A 21,986-nucleotide genomic window follows, 5' to 3' on the forward strand; every position below is an offset into this window, starting at 1 on the left:
GGACAATATTTGTTTGCGTAACCTCTGAACTGCCCATGATGTCTTGCAATGTGCAATGTTTTCTGAGTTACAGCAGTAGGTGCGCTTAATGGCTTGCTCCACCCATGTTTTTGATTGGCATCTGACTTTGCATATTATGCACATTAGCTCAAAATTTAAATGGACGGAGCTATATGGTTCCTACGGCATACTGAGGTAGGAGATATGTACCTTGAAGTTTGACAATAGGCTACAGCGCCACCATTAGGCCAATTCTAAATTCTCACCTGGTTATCATCTTTGTCCATGCTTGCATCATCTCTCTTGAGGATGAACTTTTTCTGGAAATCCATAGTTTTCTCATCCTTAATGTGCTCAGAAAATCTTTGCTCAGGACTGACAAGGTGAGAAAATGGCTTAATGTAAATTGGTTAGTCATGGATGGTTATAATAACAATACATATAGAGGAAAATTCTTGTTTTGCTGAAGCCAGTTATAGACTGTTCTGTGCATTTTCAGTGATTACGAGGTAGGCGTCAAATTCTATGCCATACTGTGTAATTATTTGCTTTCCATTTAGCTTAAACAATAAAGACTTTCTAAAGAAAATTACAAATTCCAAAAACAAAGTCATTTAATGGATCACTCTTTTAAAGGATTAAAAACATACTAAGTAGAAGAGTTCTTACATGCGAGTGTTGCAAGTCTTGTTAATGATGACTGCTTTGCCGGTTTGGTCCACATTGTGGTCCATACCGAAATAAGCTGCTACTCGATGAAGCAGCATGCGATGGTACGAGGTCATCTGGGGAAACTTCTTATACTGATTACTTAAAATAAAGATGAACAACAGAACTCTGTAAGAACACCTGAAAATCCTATTTTCACTATTACTATTAATACTGCTTTACCTAAGAAAAATTTAAGCTATCACACATCTCACATAGCCTTCCACCATCACACTGTTTTGCCAAAAGTTTAGTTAGCACAAAATCTTGCCAAACTGGTTGATCATTGTGTTGAATGTCCTCTAGTTTTCCAGTACTAGCAGGCCAGCGAACAAAGTACTAATACTCCGAGTAGCTTCATGTTAGGTAGACATGACTGAGATTTCATTGGCGCCTTGCCATATTCACATTAATTTATTTAAGAGAGGCTAAAACGCTCGCATTCATTTTGCCAATTTGTTTATCCAGAGCCAGAGCCAATTCTACAAATGTTATATACACCAGTATATACCAGTATTTTATATTAGAATATTTCACATTATCCATTAAATTTTATCTAGCTAACATTAGAAGACTTTACATACTGAATTTCTAAATATCTGTTTTGCTTAAAATTTTTTGCTTTAAAATTTTTGACTTTCTGATGATTACTTTGACCTCAAAATATAATACTAGAGTTAAGATACCACCTTTGACCATGGCATGGTTGGTTGCACCAGACTGGCTGGTTTAGGTTTGTCTGAAACTGCTGATGTGTATATATTGTTACAGAAAATAGAGCCAAAAAACATTCAGTAAGCAGTAGTCCTGTGGCAAAAACACACCTTGTTAAAAAAGAGAATGGTTCAAGCTAGCACAAGGGGTCTGTCCGAAAAAAACCTAGCGAGCTACCTTGCTGCCTACTGCCTACCTAGGCAGCCCCTTAAGTAGAGAGAATTCTAATAAGAAATCAAACTTAAGGCAGGTTATTCAGACACACTACTTAGTAAGCAAAAACTGTGGTGACGTAATTGCTGTCTAAGCTAACACAGTTAGCCACAGGCCATTTAAACCCATGGGCTGAGGTGACACAACCCACTAGCATGCAAGCTAACATCTCCATGTGCAAATACATTTCAATTGCACCTTTATACAAATTAAAAATCTATTAAAATGTATTTACATTTCAAAATAACTTGTTTGTTGCCCCGCATTCATCCGCCATCGGATGCTCAGTCAGTTTATAGCTTCGAAATAAGGCACCTAAGTAGGCAGCATTTAAGGCATCTAAGAATTCAGACAGCCTTCTTCTCAGAAGCACACACAGGATGATGTAAAATGCTGTCTATGTAGAAAGCTGACTAGGTTTTCAGGCAGACACAATGTCCAAACTCATACTTCAATGAGCTTCAATGGCTGAACTCTAGAAAGACTACAAATTCCACTTATGTCAGCCAAGATCAAAAATGTAAGACTACAGTGGGCAAAAGCTTACAACAAAGCTTACAACAAAAGAAATGAAATGACACAGGAACAGCACAGATAGGTGTGAACCTGGAGGTGCACCATCCAGGGACTTCCAGCATGAACATGCAGCTGATAGCAGTCAGCAGCAGTTATGTCACAAATTCATGCTAACATGGTGTGAAAATTCCAAAGGTATCCTTTGAAACCGAAAAGGTAATGCAATCTGTTTTGAGAGGAATGTCCTACCCAGTATTGATATCTCTGTAGTACAGTTACAGTATATAACATTTACTCACTTGTCATCGTTAATGAACTCCAGTATATCCTGTTCCAGCTTCAGCAGCATCATTCTATCCCTATGAAAGTGGGAGGACATAAATCGAGGTCAGAAAAGGAGAACCCAGCAGACATATTTAAGACTAAACAGCAACAGCATTTTAATCAGTCAACTTAGACCCTCTCTGAATCTCCGAAGTAAGACTGCAGACCCCTGCACATAATAAAACTATCCACATCTACTTTATGTTTGTACGGAAATACTTGTACAGAAATGTATTCCTAGCAGCTGGTGGAACGTTGGCGCAGCAGATAGTGGCAATGTGGGTTCTAAGAACCTGGACTCAAAGCTCATCTCAGGTCACTGTCTGAAGAGTTTAAGTTGTATCTTCATGTGGCTTTTCCAGCATACATCAGTTCTGTCCAACTTCCCAAAAACATGGAACAGAATATCCTACTATATTAGTAAGTAGGTTCTAACCCACCAGCAGATGTCACAGCTTGCAAACACATTTGTAGAAAGCCAGGATGCTTTTTCTTTCTTTTATTTATTCTCAATAACCAATTCATCCACATCAAGGTCACATTGGGTCTGGTGCCACCCAGAAACACTGGGTACAAGGCAGGATATTCCTGTGCTGTATTGAATGCACAACAAACTTAAGATCTTCCAACAAATCAGCAGCAGATATCAGGGGACTGTAAACACCACTTCAAAATCTTCCAATTGTGTATCTCTAACAAGTTGTAATACTTCTCTTTCCAGCTCCGGTTTTGCTTTCAGAATTTGATGACATTTGGTGGAATCCATTATTCCTCCATCTACGTATGCATTGATTCTTGTGCCACTGGCTGCCACACAATCCCAAAGCATATTAGATCTTCCCACATGCCCAACAGTTAGTAAGGTGTTTATTTTTTCATAAAATGTTCATAAAGGTCAATAATTAGGCTTTATTCTAAAGAATCTTCCAGGAGAATCATGTTTAAGCAAGCAGTGCTGCAAAGTAGAATGATGCACCACCACTTCTGTGTCAGCTGAACCGTCCTGCAGGTCCATGCCATCATATATAAGCATTTGGCTTTTTGGCAAGCATTAATGACATTTTATAATATTATTATTTAATTTATTGGGATTTTACCATCCTGTTTTACACACTTTGGTTACATTCATGACAGAACAGGTAATCACTGGTTACACAAGATTCATCAGCACAAGTCTTTTACGCCAAACACAGTCATGGACAATTTTGTGTCTCCAGTTCACCTCACTTGCAGTCTTTGGACTGTGGGAGGAAACCGAAGCTCCGAGAGGAAACCCACGCAGACACGGGGAGAACATGAAAACTTCACACAGAAAGGAGCCAGACCACATTTTATAATAAGAATTTCTTGGTCTTTCAGTTCTTGACTTGACCTCAACAGTTTCCTCTTCACTGTCGTTTAAAAAAAAAAAAATTTGTGGAAAATGCAAACTTTTTTTATTTAAAAACACGGATTAGCTTTTATTAATAGCTTCTCTGAGAAGAAGAAGTTTAAACAGATAATTTATTACACTCTTGAACTGTCATCCTAATTAATCAATGAAGGCCTAATGAGAAATTTCCATTTTAAGTCGTACAACCCTAAGGATTGCAAATGTATTTTAAATACTTTGCTAAGATTGTGGTTACCTATTTTACTTCAAAAAACAAGAAAATAAGAGATTTGCTTTTACATTTTACATTTTCAGCATTTAGCAGACGCTTTTATCCAAAGCGACTTACATTATACAGTCTAAGCAATTGAGGGTTAAGGGGTTAAGGGCCTTGCTCAAGGGCCCAACAGTGGACACCTGGCAGTGGTGGGTTTGAACCAGCAACCTTCTGCTTACTAGCCCAGTACTCTAACCGCTAGGCTACAACTGCCCTTGCTTGATAAGTGAAATATGAGATTTGCTTGATAAGTAAGATTTTAACCAGCCAAGTTTTAAATCAGTCAAGAAAAATAACTAAAGCTTCAGTGATACAGTACAGAAGTGTACAGAGGCTCAAGTCATACTTATGTGAGTTGTGTTATTTGTACCTGGGGTTATTTTTCAGTGTGTTCACCAAAAATTCATGCACATCTATGCCTGTAGAGTCTGTGTACTCCTGGCTGGAATCTGCAGGAGAAAACAAAACACGGCATTAAGTTCCATTCACTGCCTCAACATCATTCTTGCAGACCCATACAAAGGCAGTACAATTTCTTTAAAAAAAAATAATAATAATAAAACATTTTTTTCTGGTTGTGTGCCCCACACAAAAGGCTAAATGGCAGTAAATCCTAACTGGCTGCATCAATGTCATTCATAATAAAATGTGATTCATTTGAAAAATTCCTTCTCACAAAAAAGAGCAGTATTCTAATTTCATTAAAGTGGCTGCCAATTTCCATGCAATTTAACTGACTTCATTTTGGGGTCTTGTAGTGCCAGTGGGTCCTTAAGAGATAGGCAAGTATCTGTTGCATGTAAAGGGCCTAGAGCACAAACTAACCAAAGACCTGGCAATTACAAAATCATGAGTGCTTTTCTAGCTTATAGAGGAGGAAAGAAGGTAAAGCAAATCAAAAAAGTAAAGCAAGGCTGAGGGCAACTGTAGCAATCATCCACCTAAATTAGTTCTTTACTGAAAGGTTGTAAATTAAGCTCTAAATAGCTGTATATCATAACCCTTAGGCTTTAGGATTAGACATTTCTTGTAGTAGTTTCGACACTCCTTGCTATGTGAACAAAAAAAATTGCCAAAAAAATTAAATAAAAATATTAAACACCCTTTATAAAGCAACAGACTGAAAACAGGGCCAGTAAGACTTGCATGACGATGCTGAATTACTGCATGTAAATTAGTATGTTAAGCTAGGTTTTGTTGACTGTTTGCTTGCTCACAGCTTCACATTGCAGCCTACACTTTATTACCGCAATATGTCTGCATTTATGTCCAAAAATGTGCAAAGTATACCAAAAATGTCACCAATTTTTTCTTTCTTTAATTTTTTAGAACTGTTCAGCACTATTGCTGCAGTGTTTTAAACGACCTGAGAGCAGTTTTTGTAAGATATTCTCTTTACCTCTAGATTTACTTCTAGACTGTGTTGTGTTGTTTTACTTTTGAGCTTATATAGTAACATTTTAAACATTCAGTAATGGAAACAATCACTCTTAGATTAACATAGTAAGTGTCAGGTAAAATGATTCTCAGTTCTTTTCTCAGTACAAGGAAATGCATTGGTGACCTAACACATCTTTAATAGACCAAAATTCTGAATCTTACTCTTTCCATCGTTTCATAAATCACTGTATTTTTGTGTGTGCATCAAAACCTTCTCCTTTACTCTGGAAGGTACCCACAAGCTAGTAGGGTATTTAAAACATAATGTCTATCCCCATTACCAGAAAGAACATCTATATTTTTAGTAAGGTCTGTCGTAGCCAAGTCTAGAACAACCACCATACTGTATCTATCAGCCTTTATTAAACCAATTATAAATACAGTAAACAAGACTACGAGTGCCTGAACGTCATTGTTCTAATGGCACAGTGCTGCAAAGCCCAAAGACACCAACATGGAAGTTTTAACATCTCAGACCTATAAGTCAACTATAATCTCCTTTATCTCATAGTATTTGAGATATAATACTGGATAGCTACAGGGTGACTATCACAAAACACAGTGGAACAGTGGAACACTTACCACGTGAGAGCATCCTGTGTGGAGTCTTGTCCTTTTTCTCCCGCTCTTCACTTTCGTACTCATCTTTTGATGACTTCTCCTCTTCTTTGTCTGATGGACAACTGATGTGGAGCTGTATAATGTCCTAAAAACAGTTAAGTGGAAAAATCTTTTACAAAATTATTATATTTAATAATGTATTAATTATTATATTTAGTAATTTATTGTTATATTTAATAATTTATTAATTATTATATTTAATAATTATATTTAATATATATTAAGGAGTAATTACTTATTACAATAATTATAACGTATAGTAAGAAATATATTTTTACAAAAAAAAAATCATTTAAATAAATACTTTCATAGACAGCATCTTTTGAATGATCCTGTACAATATTTTATTAAGGGAGGGACATTTGATGACAATTTTAATATGGGGGAATAAGAAAAACATGATGTAGATCATATCTGCCCTGTCCCCCTCCAGTAATTTCAGTTTTATTAATCTTTATTGACCTGCCTGTATGTACTTATATGTTAAATCTTATTATTATTTTTATCAAATATTATTACACATATTATTTGGTTTAAAATGTTAACCTGAAACTGGCTACTAGCTTAAGGTTTTTTATTATGATAAAGTACAGTGCATGGAAAAGATAAATAAAGTATGCTGCAGTACCTGGTTCTCTGGAGGTCCATCAGTAGGAAATAGGCCTGAAGACTCTTCACACACTGCTAGACTTCTCACCAGTTTTAGCTTGGCATTGGACTGAGAGTAAACACATCAGCAAAACTGTGATTACATTAACAAAACCCTGGAATTTTTCAAGTAAGCTCACTTTTTAAACATATTCAATATATTATGAATATTTCAAAGAGACTAAAACATTCATAAAACTTAAAACGATTTTCAGGAGAATTGTCTGAATGATATATGAAATGTTTAAATCTTCAGTCTAATTCAGTCTAAAGTGGAATCCTTTTTTACTGATGACTGTGCGCTTCACTGTTCATGGGGCAAAATCACATTATTTTTGCATAATTTTTCACATCAAAGAAAAAAAAACAATAAGGCATGAATAAATAATGTAAATGAATAAATGATTCATTTACATACCACAAAAACTCAAATCCAGATCAAGTGCTTAAAATCAGTTCAGGTTACAATGCTTGCGTGTTGTGCGTGTTGTTATCGAATGTGTGTTTCTTTTCTTGGGAACACTTGATTTTTTGCCAGGGGATTAGAAAACACCCAAAGGTGCTCCAGTGAAACATGCATCAGCATTTACCTTGGCTCTTTTCCTGCTATGGCCATGGTTCTGACAGCGTTTCTAGGGAAAATAGAAAAGACAAATAATGTACAAAGGTTACTAATCAGAAAACAAGCAGTGTGACTACAGTAACTTGCAGAACCAAATGATTATTTTAGATTATTTTACAGAGAATAAAACCTGATGTGCAAAACTGTAAACAGGTCACACTAAAGATGGGCATAATCATACAATTATTCCAATATCAGTTCTTACAAACCCCTTAAATAACTCGCATCTAAATAAGGTCACTGAGAAAGTGGACAAATGACATCATTGTGGCCATATCATGGAAGAGGTTTTTGTAAGCCACTCAAAATATTGAGTTTTCCAGTTTTTCATTTTGCCTCAGTTAGTTTGTATCTGGTTTTTTTTTCCTCAAAAAGCTCTGACATTACAAAAGCAGCCAAAAATTAGCGCTTCTGTTTTATTTGGTGTTAAGAATACATTAATACATTTCTTGAAATACATTTAAGAATCTTGCTCTCTAAATAGGAGATATTGGTTAGTGAAATGTGTAAATGCACAGTGCAGAAACAGCTTCATGAGATAAAACTACAACTAAAGATTTATTGATGTTTTTAAGTTTCAATGCAATGTTTAACATGTGTCATTCATGGCATGATTGGTGTAATGTTTTATTCTGTTTATTATTTCTGTTCTGGTATTTTCTTAAGGGCTTCTTTTACAGTTTCAGGTTTGTGTAGTTGTATCTTTTTGGGGCACTTAATCAGAATATGCTTTATTGTGATCGGTGTTTGACATCTTTTGCAGGTTGGATGATATTGGTGAGATATTTTGGCATGACCAATTCTGCATCTTGTGTGTATAACTTGGTCTACTCATCTTCCTTGATGTGTCCTTGGTTTATTGTTGATATTTAGATGTATCTCATGGCTATTATTTGAGGTCCATACAATTTTCACTTTTCTAGTACTGTAATGTATTGAACTTTAGTACTTGTTGTATTTTGCCTTGTTTTTCTTCTGGCTAACTAGTCTGCATTTTTATTTACCGCTATTCCACTGTGCCCTGGAACCCAGCATAACTGAACATAATCAACATATATATTTATTTATTTATTAGGATTTTAATGTCATGTTTTACACACCTACAATCATGACAGAAATGGTAGTTACTGGTTACACAAGATTCATCAGTTCACAAGTTTAATGTCAAACACAGTCATGGACATTTTAGTATCTTCAATTCACCTCACTTGCATGTTTTTGGACAAGAGCTTCCGTAGGAAATCCACGCAGACACGAGGAGAACATGCAAATTCCACACAGAAAGAACTTAGACCGCTCCACCTGGGGATCGAACCCAAGACCTTCTTGCTGTGAGGTGACAGTACTACCCACTGAGCCACAGTGCCCCCCTTAAAATCAATGTATAAATCAGTTTTAATAACCCTCAGCCCAGAGACTATCAAACAGCTTACAAAATATCCCTCGCCTTTTTTAATCAACTTGATACTTCATGAATTTTCCTAGTTATGTCAAAACAGCAAATAAACAATATTTTACATTAATCTTGTGTTCCACTACCTTATTTATAATAATAATACATTTTATTTATATAGCGCTTTTCAAGATACTCAAAGACGCTTTACATAAGACAAATAATCAAAACAAATACGTACATACACCATACAAATCATAGTACAAAATCAAAATAGTACATCAACATCAAGAATAATAAACTTCTGTTTGGGGTCTCAAAGACCCCTGCTGGAATTCATGCTTAAGGCAATACATTTTAAGTCAATAAACAGCTGACTCTCTTACTCACACGCAGACACACACACACCTTTACAAAATCACTCAGCTCTCTTTCTCTCCAGCTAATTTTGGTTAATTCATTTAGGTAATTTGGAACTCAATGTTTTATCTACACAACACTGGGGTCTAACAATGATGAGGCTTTCCACATCAGCCATAGTTTATAGTTTTGGTCAACTGAGCTCTGTTCACCTTTTTTATTAAGCATTTACAATGTTTTCTAAAGGGTGCATTTTTACTGCGTGTTTACTGCCTGTCCCCTCACCTCCTATAAGACTACAGAACAATAAAACTTTTTTGATGTTTCATCCAGGCTGCTTTTAGACATTCAGCGTGCTCTCTCAAACGTGTCTGACCACAGCCTAAAAATGAACATCGAATAGTTTGACAACACTGATGTGGTCTCCAGTCACCAGTAGTTGGTGTGTTACCTGTGTGTCCTGCGTGACGTTGTCATCATGGTCTGTGCCGTTGTTCTCACTGTTGTTCTCTTTATTCAGTGTGGTGGCGCTCCCTTTACAGCGGCTGGGAGCAGGAATTTCAGATGATGGTGCACTCTCGCCCTCTCCAACCCCATCCAGGGGCATCAGCACAGACATCTTCCAACAGGAAGGGGGCCGAAACCCAACTCACACACACCTTGTGCACACACAGAGGGCTGCGAAACACAAGGAGTTAAATAGAGTTAAAAGTGAGTAAAAAGATCCAAGAATGCTATTACAATAAATGTCTTTATATTACGGGTACATTATATATTTCCATTTTTACTGTTATGGCTGCGAGATTCTGAATGTATGTACACAGAACATAGTTTTAATTGTATCTACTCATAATTTGAAAGTGAGCTGGGCTATCAACCAGTCGCCACCTACACAGACACGTTTGGCTGAGTAGGTGGGCCGAAGGGACTCTTCATTACTGCTGCAATTGCAGCCCTTGCTGGCTGTTCAGAAGCAAAAAACTATGACAATATTGATACCAACACAACCAAACCCAAAAACTTGCATGAAAAGCCCTGCTGCATAACATTTCATAAAAATCAGTACACGGTTTAGTACCTGGGACTGTAGTGTGTTGGGGTGTGTCTCTGGATTGTGGGGCTCCACTCTGAAGCCCCGATGGCAAGATGGCTGACGGCAGGTGCTCTTAAACAGGGGAAGGGGGTGGGGGATACGCCATGGCGAGAGTGTGTGTCCTCAATGTTTCTGCATCCTGCATATCCTTTTCACGCAGTCACCCAAACCTATTTTGCTGAACAAAAACACAAAGCAAGAACTTCAATGAATAAGTCAGCAAAACAATTAAGACAGAGTACGGAGTTTTAAATGTAAATACAGAACAAAACGGACATGATGTGCAAAATATCATTTTCAAGAAAATCTTATTCACGTTTAGACTGTGCGGACATCTGTGTGCCATCTGCCCCGATGCAAACACTGCCCTGTAATCAGGAAACGCAGACAAAATATGATTCATAAGTCAGGCTGTAACAACACAAGGCTGTAAGAGTGAAGGAAGTAGAACAGCAGATGCTGCAACTGTGAGAAGAGAGGAAACTCCAACAATGACGTCATACTGCAGAGAGAGGGGCGAGGGAGGGGGGTGGTGTGAGAGAGCAATAGAGCAAACGACTGGCAGCAACACACACAGAAAGTGAGAGAAAGAGAACGACAGAGCACACAGAGGAGGGATCCCCAACTGCAGAAAGGACGTCATCAGCGAATCATGACACTGCTGACCAGTCACCCACACACACCCTTATACAACTTGGCAGCAACACATGCATGCTCATGCAGATAGACACACACACGCACGAGTTTGTAGCAGTTTTTAGTTATTTCAGTGCATATTCTTATACTGCAGTGACAATGAATGAGAAATGATTCATGAATGAACTATTTCCTTCTTTCTCTTACTCCTCACTCCCTTTTCTCTCTCTCCTTTCTGTCTCAGTCTGTTTTTTACCCTTTTTCACAGGCACCGGGGTTGCCAAGGAGACAAAAACGTCATTCACAGCTGCCACCATTGGGGTGGTTATGTGTGTGTGAGAGTGTGTGTGAGAGTGTGTGTGTGTGTGTGTGTGTGTGCAACAGAAAATATTAAAAATAAATGTGAGCAAAACTGGGGAAGAAGAGAAGGAATCGGTCATCTGTTTTTGCAGACGCCTCATAAAAAACAAACACCACGTCCAACTGTGCTGAACATTGTGTTCGGGGCGACACAGGTAACCACAGTAACCACATATCCTCATATCGACTGCCTGTCCAGTTTAAAAACAGCTTATCAAAATTACTCAACTACATTGGCAAGGACACGCACACACAAACACAGACACACAGACCCAGTTTGCAATGTTTAACCGGGTTGAAGTGACCACTGTTTTTTAGAATGATGAGTATACTAGAAGCAAGGAAGGAATATACATTGGATAAGACACCAGCTTGATTCAATTCCAGAGTGTGTATGTATAAGACCCTAGCTGATATACGGCCGTGAAATTCACGTCACGGACCGTGAAATGAGCTGTTTGCTGTGAAATATGTAATCTGCTATGAAATTCAAAATTTAAGGTTTGTGCTTATGGATCTAACATTTTTCATTCAAGTAGAGCATAAATGAGGCGCAACATGAGGCAGTCCTAGTGTAACAGACTTTAGTAGTGTGTTGACAATGTTTGATGTATGTGTCTACGTAGAGTGCATGTCCTTTTGGGGATTCCATGGTCAAAGAAAAAGTATGCTTCTCTACATACGTGATAAATAGAGTGCTGCGCCCTAAAAGAACAAGACAGTAAAGTATTATGCTCCCAAAAGTTTGTATATGTACACTTTATTTCTTACTTTATAAACTCTAACGACATTAGCAATCGGTTAGACAAAAATGTCCAAGATGTCGAAGTGTAAAGCAGCGAAAAACACTACTCGGGTCACTAATTTAGGAAAACTACCTACCAATTCTGTGGACGCAGAGTGGGGTGTGTCAAAACACAGACAGGATTTTTCATCTTTCAACTGTTAAGGTAGGCTGTGCTGTCTATTTTAGCTTTCATTGATTATATCAATCAATTTATGAGTGTTATTTAATGACTACCGTGAACTGTGATTTTTGAAAGACAAGGTCTGTGAAAATAAGCACATTTTCCCATGAATTTAGTAAGGCCCTATATGAATGTAATATGGGAATAAACATGATTTCATTGACATGCAACAGATTTGCATCATGTTTACATTGTGCTGTATTGCTCCTGATTAGCTATGTAAAATTTAACAAGCTAATTTGTTTCTGGCGAATTTTGCAGCATTTCTAGACATTCACTGGATAATTTCACACCAGTGGTAATTTTCACCCAAGATTAATAAAACATTAGTCCGACATAATCCCACTCGTACTATTTGCTGCTCTCAGATAATGCAGCCAGCATGTACAGCGATGTGTTCTCCTTGCCAGCTGTCTTAACCTGCAAGACACGTGATGACTGAGGTAAACTTTTCTGTCAACTTCCTGTGTAGAGATAAACCGTTACTCAGTACCCCCTATGCAGCTTGAAGCGCCCTTCGAACTGAATGTTTTCACTCCCTACGGTTTGAAGTCTCACTTAAAATGTTCGAATTCCACCACTGGAGTGATTGCAATGCACCTATTGTCTATCACAGAGAACCACGTACTAATTTACTCAGTTACTTTCACCTGAAACGGGAGTTTAGTGGAGCAGTTAAAAGCAGCCAATATACTTTCTGCATTTTGGGAGCTGAAACAAAACTGGAGTAGCCAGAGAAAACCCATTCAGGCACAGGTTGTATATGTGAAACTCAACACTGGCATTGACCAAACCGAGAGATAGAAGCCAGGTCTACAGTAGGGTTGGGCGGTATGACGATATTACCGTATACCGCGGTATTTAAAAATGGTGACGGTATTCAAAAATGGTGACGGTATTTTTTAAATGTGAAGCGCCAAATTTCTGCTTCAGGTTTACCTTGAAAACTGAGACTTTAGGACATGCACGCATCCACAGTGAGGGAGGGGTGGGAGGGGTAGGCAGTTGGAGCTCGCTGATTGGCTGTGGGGTGCTCACTGGTGATAACACAGAGAGACGAGTGAAGAGCCACACTGGCTAGCGTTAGCTGTGAGCTAACAAGCAGAAACTGAAAAACGGCTCGTCTTTTAATTTTTCAAAATGAACATTTTTTTATCAGTTCAAACGGAAATGAACACAAGCGCGTGCATGCGCGGACATGTACTTATTTACTAAATATATCTTCAGTGTAAATCGAGCACAAGTGTTGAGAAAAAGGAGCAAACAGTAATAATAACGTTACGCCCAATCCGCTGTTCTGACTTGTCTGCCATAGATTTTCCTGCCCATGTAAGAACTATTTTTTCCTAAATAAAAGCGCTATATTAAGAAAAAAAGAATGTCTCTAATTTGTAATTTGAATTATAAAATATATAGTCTGGCCCTTTAAGAATGTTAAGTGCTTTATAGGGTGTAGGGAGCAAGTGTGTAGGGAATAGATTGGATTTGTACCGTTTCTGTGTTCGTGTTTGGCACTGAGCTTGTGTGACATGTAAAGTAGCGTTCTCGTTAACCACTCAAATGTTTGGACTTTGAATTATTTTAACATTATTTTACATCACCGTCATTGCAACATGAACATTTACATTCATATTTTTTGTTACGGTATAGAACTTAATTCTGGATTACAGGCATAACTAATCGTACACGTTCATACACTTTTAAGAAACACCTGTAACTATAAACTAAGCAGTTAACTTTTGAAATATATTGAAGTGTGTAGCCTGCTATTATTCTGTTTTGTGTGGGCAGAGAGAGATTACAATGCCAAAATGTTGTGTTAATGTTTGTGTTAAAGTGTAATTGATACACATGCATTTATACTTGTGTATTTATTATAGATCAGACAAGATAAGCAATGTTTGACGTTCAGATTGTTAAATCTTTTTATAATAAAACAATGAAATATTGTAATTACACTCGTGTGTACACTGTAAAGTTTGTCCGCGACACCCCCTACCCACCCCCGCGGTAATACCGTATACCGCGGTATTTCCTGAAGACGGTATGACGGTATGAAAATCGGCAATATCGCCCAACCCTAGTCTACAGTACACATTGCTGTGCAACACCCACTCTACCAGCTGCCAGCTATAAAGATCAGAAGTACCTTTATCTAAAATGAGTCTACATGCACACTGTAAAATATTGAATGATTGACTGGAGGACTACTCTGCATGCTAAAGCCTTCTAAATATTGTGAGGTGAAATAAATGTGCTTTTTAATTTTGCATTATAATGGATGCTGTAGAAAACATCTTCAGGTGACCCAGTGTTTTAAAAATTTGACATTTCCTTCCATTCCACTGTTAACAGTCTGTAGTCAGAGACAAATAATAACTCTTGGGAAACACAATAGCACTCAAACACTAATTACACGGTTGCCACAAGCATTCTCATATTGTGAGAGAGAGACAGTCTCTCCCAGCAGTGCAACTGCTTCCTTTCTCCTCCTACACTATAAGACTGTGCCTATTTTAGACCATTTCGTTCTACCCTCCTTCCTTCTTTTGTAACAAAACCCTGGCTCCTAGGTTCTGTGCTTTTAAAAGCAAACACATTAAATACACTAGATACTAGATACACAGAATCCTAGCACTTATTAAAATACTAAAATGCTATATGGGCGGAGTGCTAAACAGTGCATACAGTTGATTGGTCGAACTATCACCGCTGGAGTGAGACAAAATTTTTTATTTATTTAGTTGTTTTACACCATGGTTATATTTGTGGCAGAATGGGTAGACAATTCTCAGAGACAATAAATGAATGTTTTCTTTCAGCTACTTCCATTAGAGGCCACCATAGCTAAACATTTAACCGCATGTTTGATGTGGCACAATTTTAAGAACAAATGCCGTTCCTAATGCAAGCCTCTTATTTATCTGGGCTTGGGACTTGCACTAAGGGTACACTAATACAAGTCTCCTTTAATTGCTAGGTTTGACTGCCCTGTGTCTTTTGTATTTGTCAGCCGAGCCCAGAATTCGAATTCCCAGAGCTCAGGCACTAAAGTGGCTCTTACGATTACGCCACACAAGCTTACGGAGGAAAACGAAAATACAAGTGCTATATCCAAAACCAAAATGCAGTAGATTGCAATGCAAAAGAAGAATCTAAGGCAACAGAAAAGACCTAAAAAAAACACAAAACGCCTTGTTGTTGCTACTGCTAATGCTAACAAATAGCATGGAGTTCAAAACTCATGTTGCCACCGGTCGGCTGGGCGCCATCTGGCGGGCATAATTGGCAGTGCCTGCAGCAGATATTAATTGGCCACCGTATCTGCAGGGTGGGGACTGGACTACGTGTGGGTGGGTCTTCATACGCTGTGTAAGGACCCTGATTGGCGGAAGAGACGACTGTGCAGAATGCAGGGGCAAAAGGAGGAGGGCTGTACACGTGTCGGAAGAGGCGTGTACAGTGACGTGCTCTCCTTAGATGCAATCTGGTATCTCTCAGCAGCGGAAGACAAAAATTGAGTGCGCTAAATCGGGAGGAAAATGGGGAGAAAATGCATTAAAAAAATATGGGGCAGAAAGTTGTTCATTTGGATGTGTACAGCATTGTATAACTGGGTAGATTGCAATGGAAAGGGGGCTAGAGGAAATTTTTTAAAAGCCAGAATGAACCCTAACCCTAACCCTAACCCTAACCCTCACTCAATCCACCTCACCTCATTAACAGTCAGACAGTGAAGATTTATTTAAGAACAAAACACCACGTCATTGAGAGGATTCCCCACTTTAGGAGCCTGCCCAGCTTCACAGTCAGACATCTGCTGTGTAAGAGTGGTTCATTTTCAATATAATGTGAGGGAGGAGTGCAAGAACAACAGCACTGAGAGAAAAGACTGCAGCAGACTAAAGGAAAGTCAGAGGTAACTGGCATAGACTTATGGGGTAAAAAAATGGAGAGAGGTATGAGTCAGAGCTCGACCCACTGGACTGAGTAGGATGCGAGGAGGAGGATGGCGTCAGCAACACACACACACACACACACGTAAAGAGAGCAAGGAATACAGAATGAAGGCTGCAGAGGGGATCCTCTCTGACGAAGTTAAGACAGGACAGAGAGGCGGACAGAGACCAATAAAAAACAGACAGGCAGAAATAAGTGAAGTAGAGAGGGGTAAGAACGATAGCTGCAGAGAGGAATCCTGACAGACAGAAGGACAGAGAAGGGGAAGAGAAATGAAAAAAAAACAAGTAAAGGAGGGGAAGGATGATGGGAATTCTAAATGTATTCAGACCCCTTGACTTCTTGCACACTAAGTGTGGATTGGTAAACACTGGTACTAAGTAAAGAATGGTAAAAATAGCAAATATATCCATTCAATATCAAATCCAGAGCACGATAATCACCCATAATAATGAAATAAAAACATTATTAGAGATTTTGTTAAAATGTTTACAAATGAAACACTGAAATCTCTTATTCACAAAAGCATTCAGACCGCTTTCAATACATTATAGACGTATAGTACATTGCTACACTAGCCTAAATAATTTAGGAAAACAAAATCTATTGTTGCATTTCTTATTTTGTGTCTATTTGTGTTTTTAACATACAACCCCAATTCCAAAAATTTTGGGACAGTAGAAAAGACATGCACAAAAACAGAATGCAATTAATTGCAAGTCCTGGACTAAGTTCACATAAAAAATGCAACTGCAAAGATGTTTAATTTTTAACTAAATCTTATTGTTAATATACACAGATCAGCCATAACATTAAAACCACCTCCTTGTTTCTACACTCACTGTCCATTTTATCAGCTCCACTTACCATATAGAAGCACTTTGTAGTTCTACAATTACTGACTGTAGTCCATCTGTTTCTCTGCATGCTTTGTTAGCTCCTTTCATGCTGTTCTTCAATGGTCAGGAATCTCCCAGGACCACCACAGAGTGGGTATTATTTGGATGGTGGATCATTCTCAGCTCTGCAGTGACACTGACATGGTGGTGGTGTGTTAGTGTGTGTTGTGCTGGTATGAGTGGAAAAGACACAGCAGCGCTGCTAGAGTTTTTAAACACCTTACTGTCATTGCTGGACTGAGAATAGTCCACCAACCAAAAACATCCAGCCAACAGCGCCGCGTGGGCAGCTTCCTGTGACCACTGATGAATGTGTAGAAGATGACCAACTCAAACAGCAGCAATAGATGAGCGATCGTCTCTGACTTTACATCTACAGGGTGAACCAACTAGGTAGGAGTGTCTAATAGAGTGGACAGTGAGTGGACACGGTATTTAAAAACTTCATCAGCGCTGCTGTGTCTGATCCACTCATGCCAACACAACACACACTAACACACCACCACCATGTCAGTGTCACTGCAGTGCTGAGAATGATCAACCATCCAAATAATACCTGCTCTGTGGTGGTCCTGTGGGGGTCCTGACCACTGAAGAACAGGGTGAAAGCAGGCTAAAAAGGTATGCAGAGAAACAGATGGACTACAGTCAGTAATTGCAGAACTACAAAGTGCTTCTATATGGTAAGTGGAGCTGATAAAATGGACAGTGAGTGTAGAAACAAGGAGGTGGTTTTAATGTTATGGCTAATATAGCTCATTCTTACTTTGATGGCTGCAATAGCTTGCAAAATAGTGGGACAAAGGCATGCTACATAACCTTTTCTTTTATCTCGTTTTATAACTGTTTGGAAACTGAGAACACCAATTCCTGTAGTTGTAAAAATGGATTCTAGCTTGATATAAGACTTCAGCTCAACAGTCTCTGTTTTTTTACAGTGTGGTTTAGAATGGGCCACATATTTTTAACGTGAGACAAATCATAAAGAGTGCGGAATTCCTCCTTCCTTTAAATAACAACAAGTTGTTTAGATCTTTATGCAGTAAAACACCCACACCATTACACAACCATTAATCTAAAAGGTTCAGAAAACATCTGAGAGCTTTTTAAAAATATTAGACAAGCCTTCATTCTTGCTACTCTCTAATAAGAGAACTCTGGATGCGTCTGTGTTAAACAACTACAGGCCGGTCTCAAATCTTCCTTTCATAGCTAAGATCATTGAGAAAGTTGTTTACAATCAAGTCAGCAGTTTTTTGAATTCCAGTGGTTATTTTGACAAATTTCAGTCAGGCTTTCGAGCTCACCACAGCACTGAAACGGCTCTCATAAAAGTGTTAAATGATCTACGGCTGAATACTGACTCGGGTAAAATATCAGTTCTGGTTTTACTGGATCTTAGTGCTGCCTTTGACACTGCAGATCATAGAATACTGCTGGATAGGTTGGAAAACTGGGTTGGACTTTCCGGAACAGTCCTTAATTGGTTCAGGTCTTATTTAGAAGACCGGAGTTACATCATCACTATTGGCAGCTGTGAATCTGACAGGGTGGCTATGACATGTGGAATCCCCCAGGGATCAGTTCTCGGACCTCTTCTGTTCAATCTTTATATGCTGCCATTAGGCCAAATGCTACAGGCTAACAACATTGATTACCATAGTTATGCAGATGACACACAGATATATCTGGCTCTCTCACCAGATGATTACAGCCCAATAGATTCACTGTGTCAGTGTCTGGAGGACATCAATAACTGGATGAGCCAGAATTTTTTACAGTTAAATAAGGACAAAACAGAGATTGTTGTTTTTGGCAGCAAAGAGAAGAGGATTAGTGTCAGTGAACACCTCAGTTCCCGGGCTCTAAAAACCAAAGACCAAGTCCGAAATCTTGGCATTCTAATAGACTCAGATCTCACATTCACCAGCCATATTAAAACCATCACCAAAACAGCCTTTTACCATCTTAGAAATATAGCCAAAATCAAGGGTCTAGTGTGCCAACAAGACCTAGAGAAGCTGATCCATGCTTTTATCTCCAGTAGGGTGGACTATTGTAATGGTCTCTTAACTGGACTTCCCCAAAAGACCATTAAACAGTTACAGCTCATTCAGAACGCTGCTGCTAGAGTTTTAACTAAGATGAAGAGAACTGAGCACATCACTCCAGTTCTAAAATCTCTACACTGGCTTCCGGTTAGTTACAGAATAGAATTTAAAGTGCTGCTACTGGTCTATAAATCACTGAATGGGTTCGACCCAGAATACATCTCAGAAATGTTTAGAGAATATAAACCCAGTAGATCTCTTAGATCCATGGACTCAGGTCAGCTAGTTGAGCCCAGAGTCCAAACTAAACACGGTGAAGCAGCATTTAGCTGTTGGGCTGCATATAACTGGAACAGACTGCCAGGAGATATTAGATGTTCCTTAAATGTAGAAATCTTTAAATCCAGGTTAAAAACATTTCTTTTTTCTTGTGCCTATGATTGAGCTTGAAATTTTAGCTATTACCCTCATTTTACCATATTTCTTTTAGTTTTTCATGCTCTTCTAAATTGTAGTGTATATTTTACAATATTTTCTTTTAATTTTTCATGTCCTTAATTTTTAATCTCTCTTGTTTGAATTTCATGTTGTCTTAATTGTAACTAAATGTTTGCAAGAAGTCTTTCTGAGGTTCTAGATCTCAGGAATGTTTTAATGCTTTTAATTTTTTCCTTATGTAAAGCACTTTGAATTGCCACTGTGTATGAAAGGTGCTATACAAATAAACTTGCCTTGCCTTGCCTAATAAGCTCAATTTAGTTCATTTTGTGAAGTTGTGAACATTACGTTTACATATGACATAGCACTTTGGAATTTTATTCTTGAATCACAAGTAACTTTTTGAATAAGTTGTCACTGAGCCCCTAAATATGAGCAGGCTAGCCACTCTTGTTCCAAGTTTTAAGTCTTAAGATAACGACTCAGTTTATGATGCTTTTCAGAAAGGGTTTTCTAACCAGCTTTAGTTTTCTCAGCTTTTTTGGAATCATATTACGTTCAGGCATTGTGTTTTTGTAAAAACTAAAGGTGCTTGAGTTTGACAGTGAGATTTAAGATGAATTGGCTTTATATAATCGATATAATGTTAAAACCAACCCTCTTTAATAAGCTAAATTGGTTCAAAGGTTACTTACTTACATACGGGGGTAACTATTGTTTCACAAGTGTAGAATTGGTGTCTTAAATGTGCCTGTTTTTTATGTTTGTTTGTTTATTGGGATTTTAACGTCATGTTTTACACTTTGGTTACATTCATGACAGGAACGGTAGTTACTCATTACACAAGGTTCATCAGTTCTCACAAGGTTATATCGAACACAGTCATGGACAATTTTGTATCTCCGATTCAGCTCACTTGCATGTCTTTGGACTGTGGGAGGAAACCGGAGCACCCGGAGTAAACCCACGCAGACACGGGGAGAACATGCAAACTCCACACAGAAAGGATCTGGACCGCCCCATCTGGGGATCGAACCCAGGACCTTCTTGCTGTGAGGCGACAGTGCGTCTACAGTACTGTTTTTTACGAAATGTGTAACTATAGAAAGTTGACTTAAACACACTGGATAACAATTTAAATATCTATAAGATATAACATTGCTGTAATAATAGAAGCAACAGAAAAAGAAAGCAATTTCTTTTTCCACAGAACTATATGTATTAGTGTAAGAAACAGTGATGCTTTCCCCTTCTGCTTCGGTGCTCTAAAAATAAGTGTGTCAAGTTAAAACCTGGATCTCATTGCATACCTTATGCAACTGCTCTACTCCTTCCTATTGGGGAACAGAGCCTGTAACAGAGAGCGAGAGAGAGAGAGAGCAGGAGAAAGAGAGAGAGCATGCACAAGAGGAAAAGAGAGGTAGAAAGGAAAAATTCTCAATGATACAATATGTACCGCAGTTCTATTGGTCGAGTCCTGCACCAATAGGAGAGGCAGCTCCATGGCAACAGGCTCTGTCACCAAGAGAGAATAGCTCTCTCCCTCCACCCCCATTCAGCACCCATCAACCCTATCCCCCAATTACACAAACACCTTTCAGCATCACCCCAATTACCTATGTCTGAGAGAGGAATTTACTACACGAACTTCACTACACACACACACACCTACTAAGACAGGTAGTAATGGTTCTGAGTAAACCTCACTACCGAGTACAAACCTCTGCACACATGGAACATTGCTTTGATTTCCTCTGCATTTTCTACACAAAGTTTTTAAACAGCAGGCTGATTGTAACGGTGACATTCTGAATGATGCCTGTTAGACAATTTCAATAAAATTTTAATGTTAAATAAAAATCAAATTGTCTTATTACTTCAGTTTAAATATACTAGTTATTTATTTATTAACATTTTTACGTCTGGTTTTACACACTTTGGTTACATTCATGACAGAAACGGTAGTTACTCATTACACAAGATTCATTAGTTCACAGGTTTAACGTCAAACACAGTCATGGACAATTTTGTACCTCCAATTAACCTGACAGCATGTCTTTGGACTGTGAGAGGAAACCGGAGCTCCCGGAGGAAACCCACGCAGACACGGGAGAACATGCAAACTCCACAAAGAAAGAACCTGGACAGCCCCACCTGGGGATCTAACTGAGCCACGGTGCCGCCCGCAGAAGACTTAGTTAAGTCAATTAAGTTCTTTAAGCTGCATAAATTAGGAAGCACATTTAAACAGTCAGATTGTTACATTTTTTTTTCTTTTTTGAGTTTCAACCATTTTAACATCACAGGGCAAGAAAATGTTCTTTTGTGCTTTTCATCTATTAGAGTAGACAGGTATAAAAACATTACAGTATG

General features: G+C 38.4%; 1 protein-coding gene across 7 annotated transcripts in view; it reads right to left on the reverse strand.

Annotated features, from left to right (window-relative positions):
- The window catches only part of LOC134316915 (R3H domain-containing protein 2), a 62,325-nt gene that overhangs the window by 25,673 nt on the left and 14,666 nt on the right, over nucleotides 1–21,986 (reverse strand). For 6 of the 7 annotated variants that reach the window (XM_062997459.1, XM_062997457.1, XM_062997458.1 and 3 more), the window contains exons 2-10: nucleotides 10,287–10,479; nucleotides 9,660–9,886; nucleotides 7,424–7,465; nucleotides 6,814–6,903; nucleotides 6,147–6,270; nucleotides 4,495–4,573; nucleotides 2,451–2,510; nucleotides 670–810; nucleotides 267–375 (exon numbers count right to left, since the gene is read on the reverse strand). In XM_062997459.1, the coding sequence (XP_062853529.1) occupies nucleotides 267–375; nucleotides 670–810; nucleotides 2,451–2,510; nucleotides 4,495–4,573; nucleotides 6,147–6,270; nucleotides 6,814–6,903; nucleotides 7,424–7,465; nucleotides 9,660–9,827 (813 nt within the window). In that variant the 5' untranslated portion in view covers nucleotides 9,828–9,886; nucleotides 10,287–10,479. Of the gene's footprint in view, nucleotides 1–266; nucleotides 376–669; nucleotides 811–2,450; nucleotides 2,511–4,494; nucleotides 4,574–6,146; nucleotides 6,271–6,813; nucleotides 6,904–7,423; nucleotides 7,466–9,659; nucleotides 9,887–10,286; nucleotides 10,480–10,617; nucleotides 10,691–21,986 lie in introns of those variants that run through there. The other variant, XM_062997455.1, reaches the window with a different exon arrangement.

Source organism: Trichomycterus rosablanca, chromosome 6, assembly GCF_030014385.1.
Source record: "Trichomycterus rosablanca isolate fTriRos1 chromosome 6, fTriRos1.hap1, whole genome shotgun sequence".
NCBI classification, from domain to species: domain Eukaryota; kingdom Metazoa; phylum Chordata; class Actinopteri; order Siluriformes; family Trichomycteridae; genus Trichomycterus; species Trichomycterus rosablanca.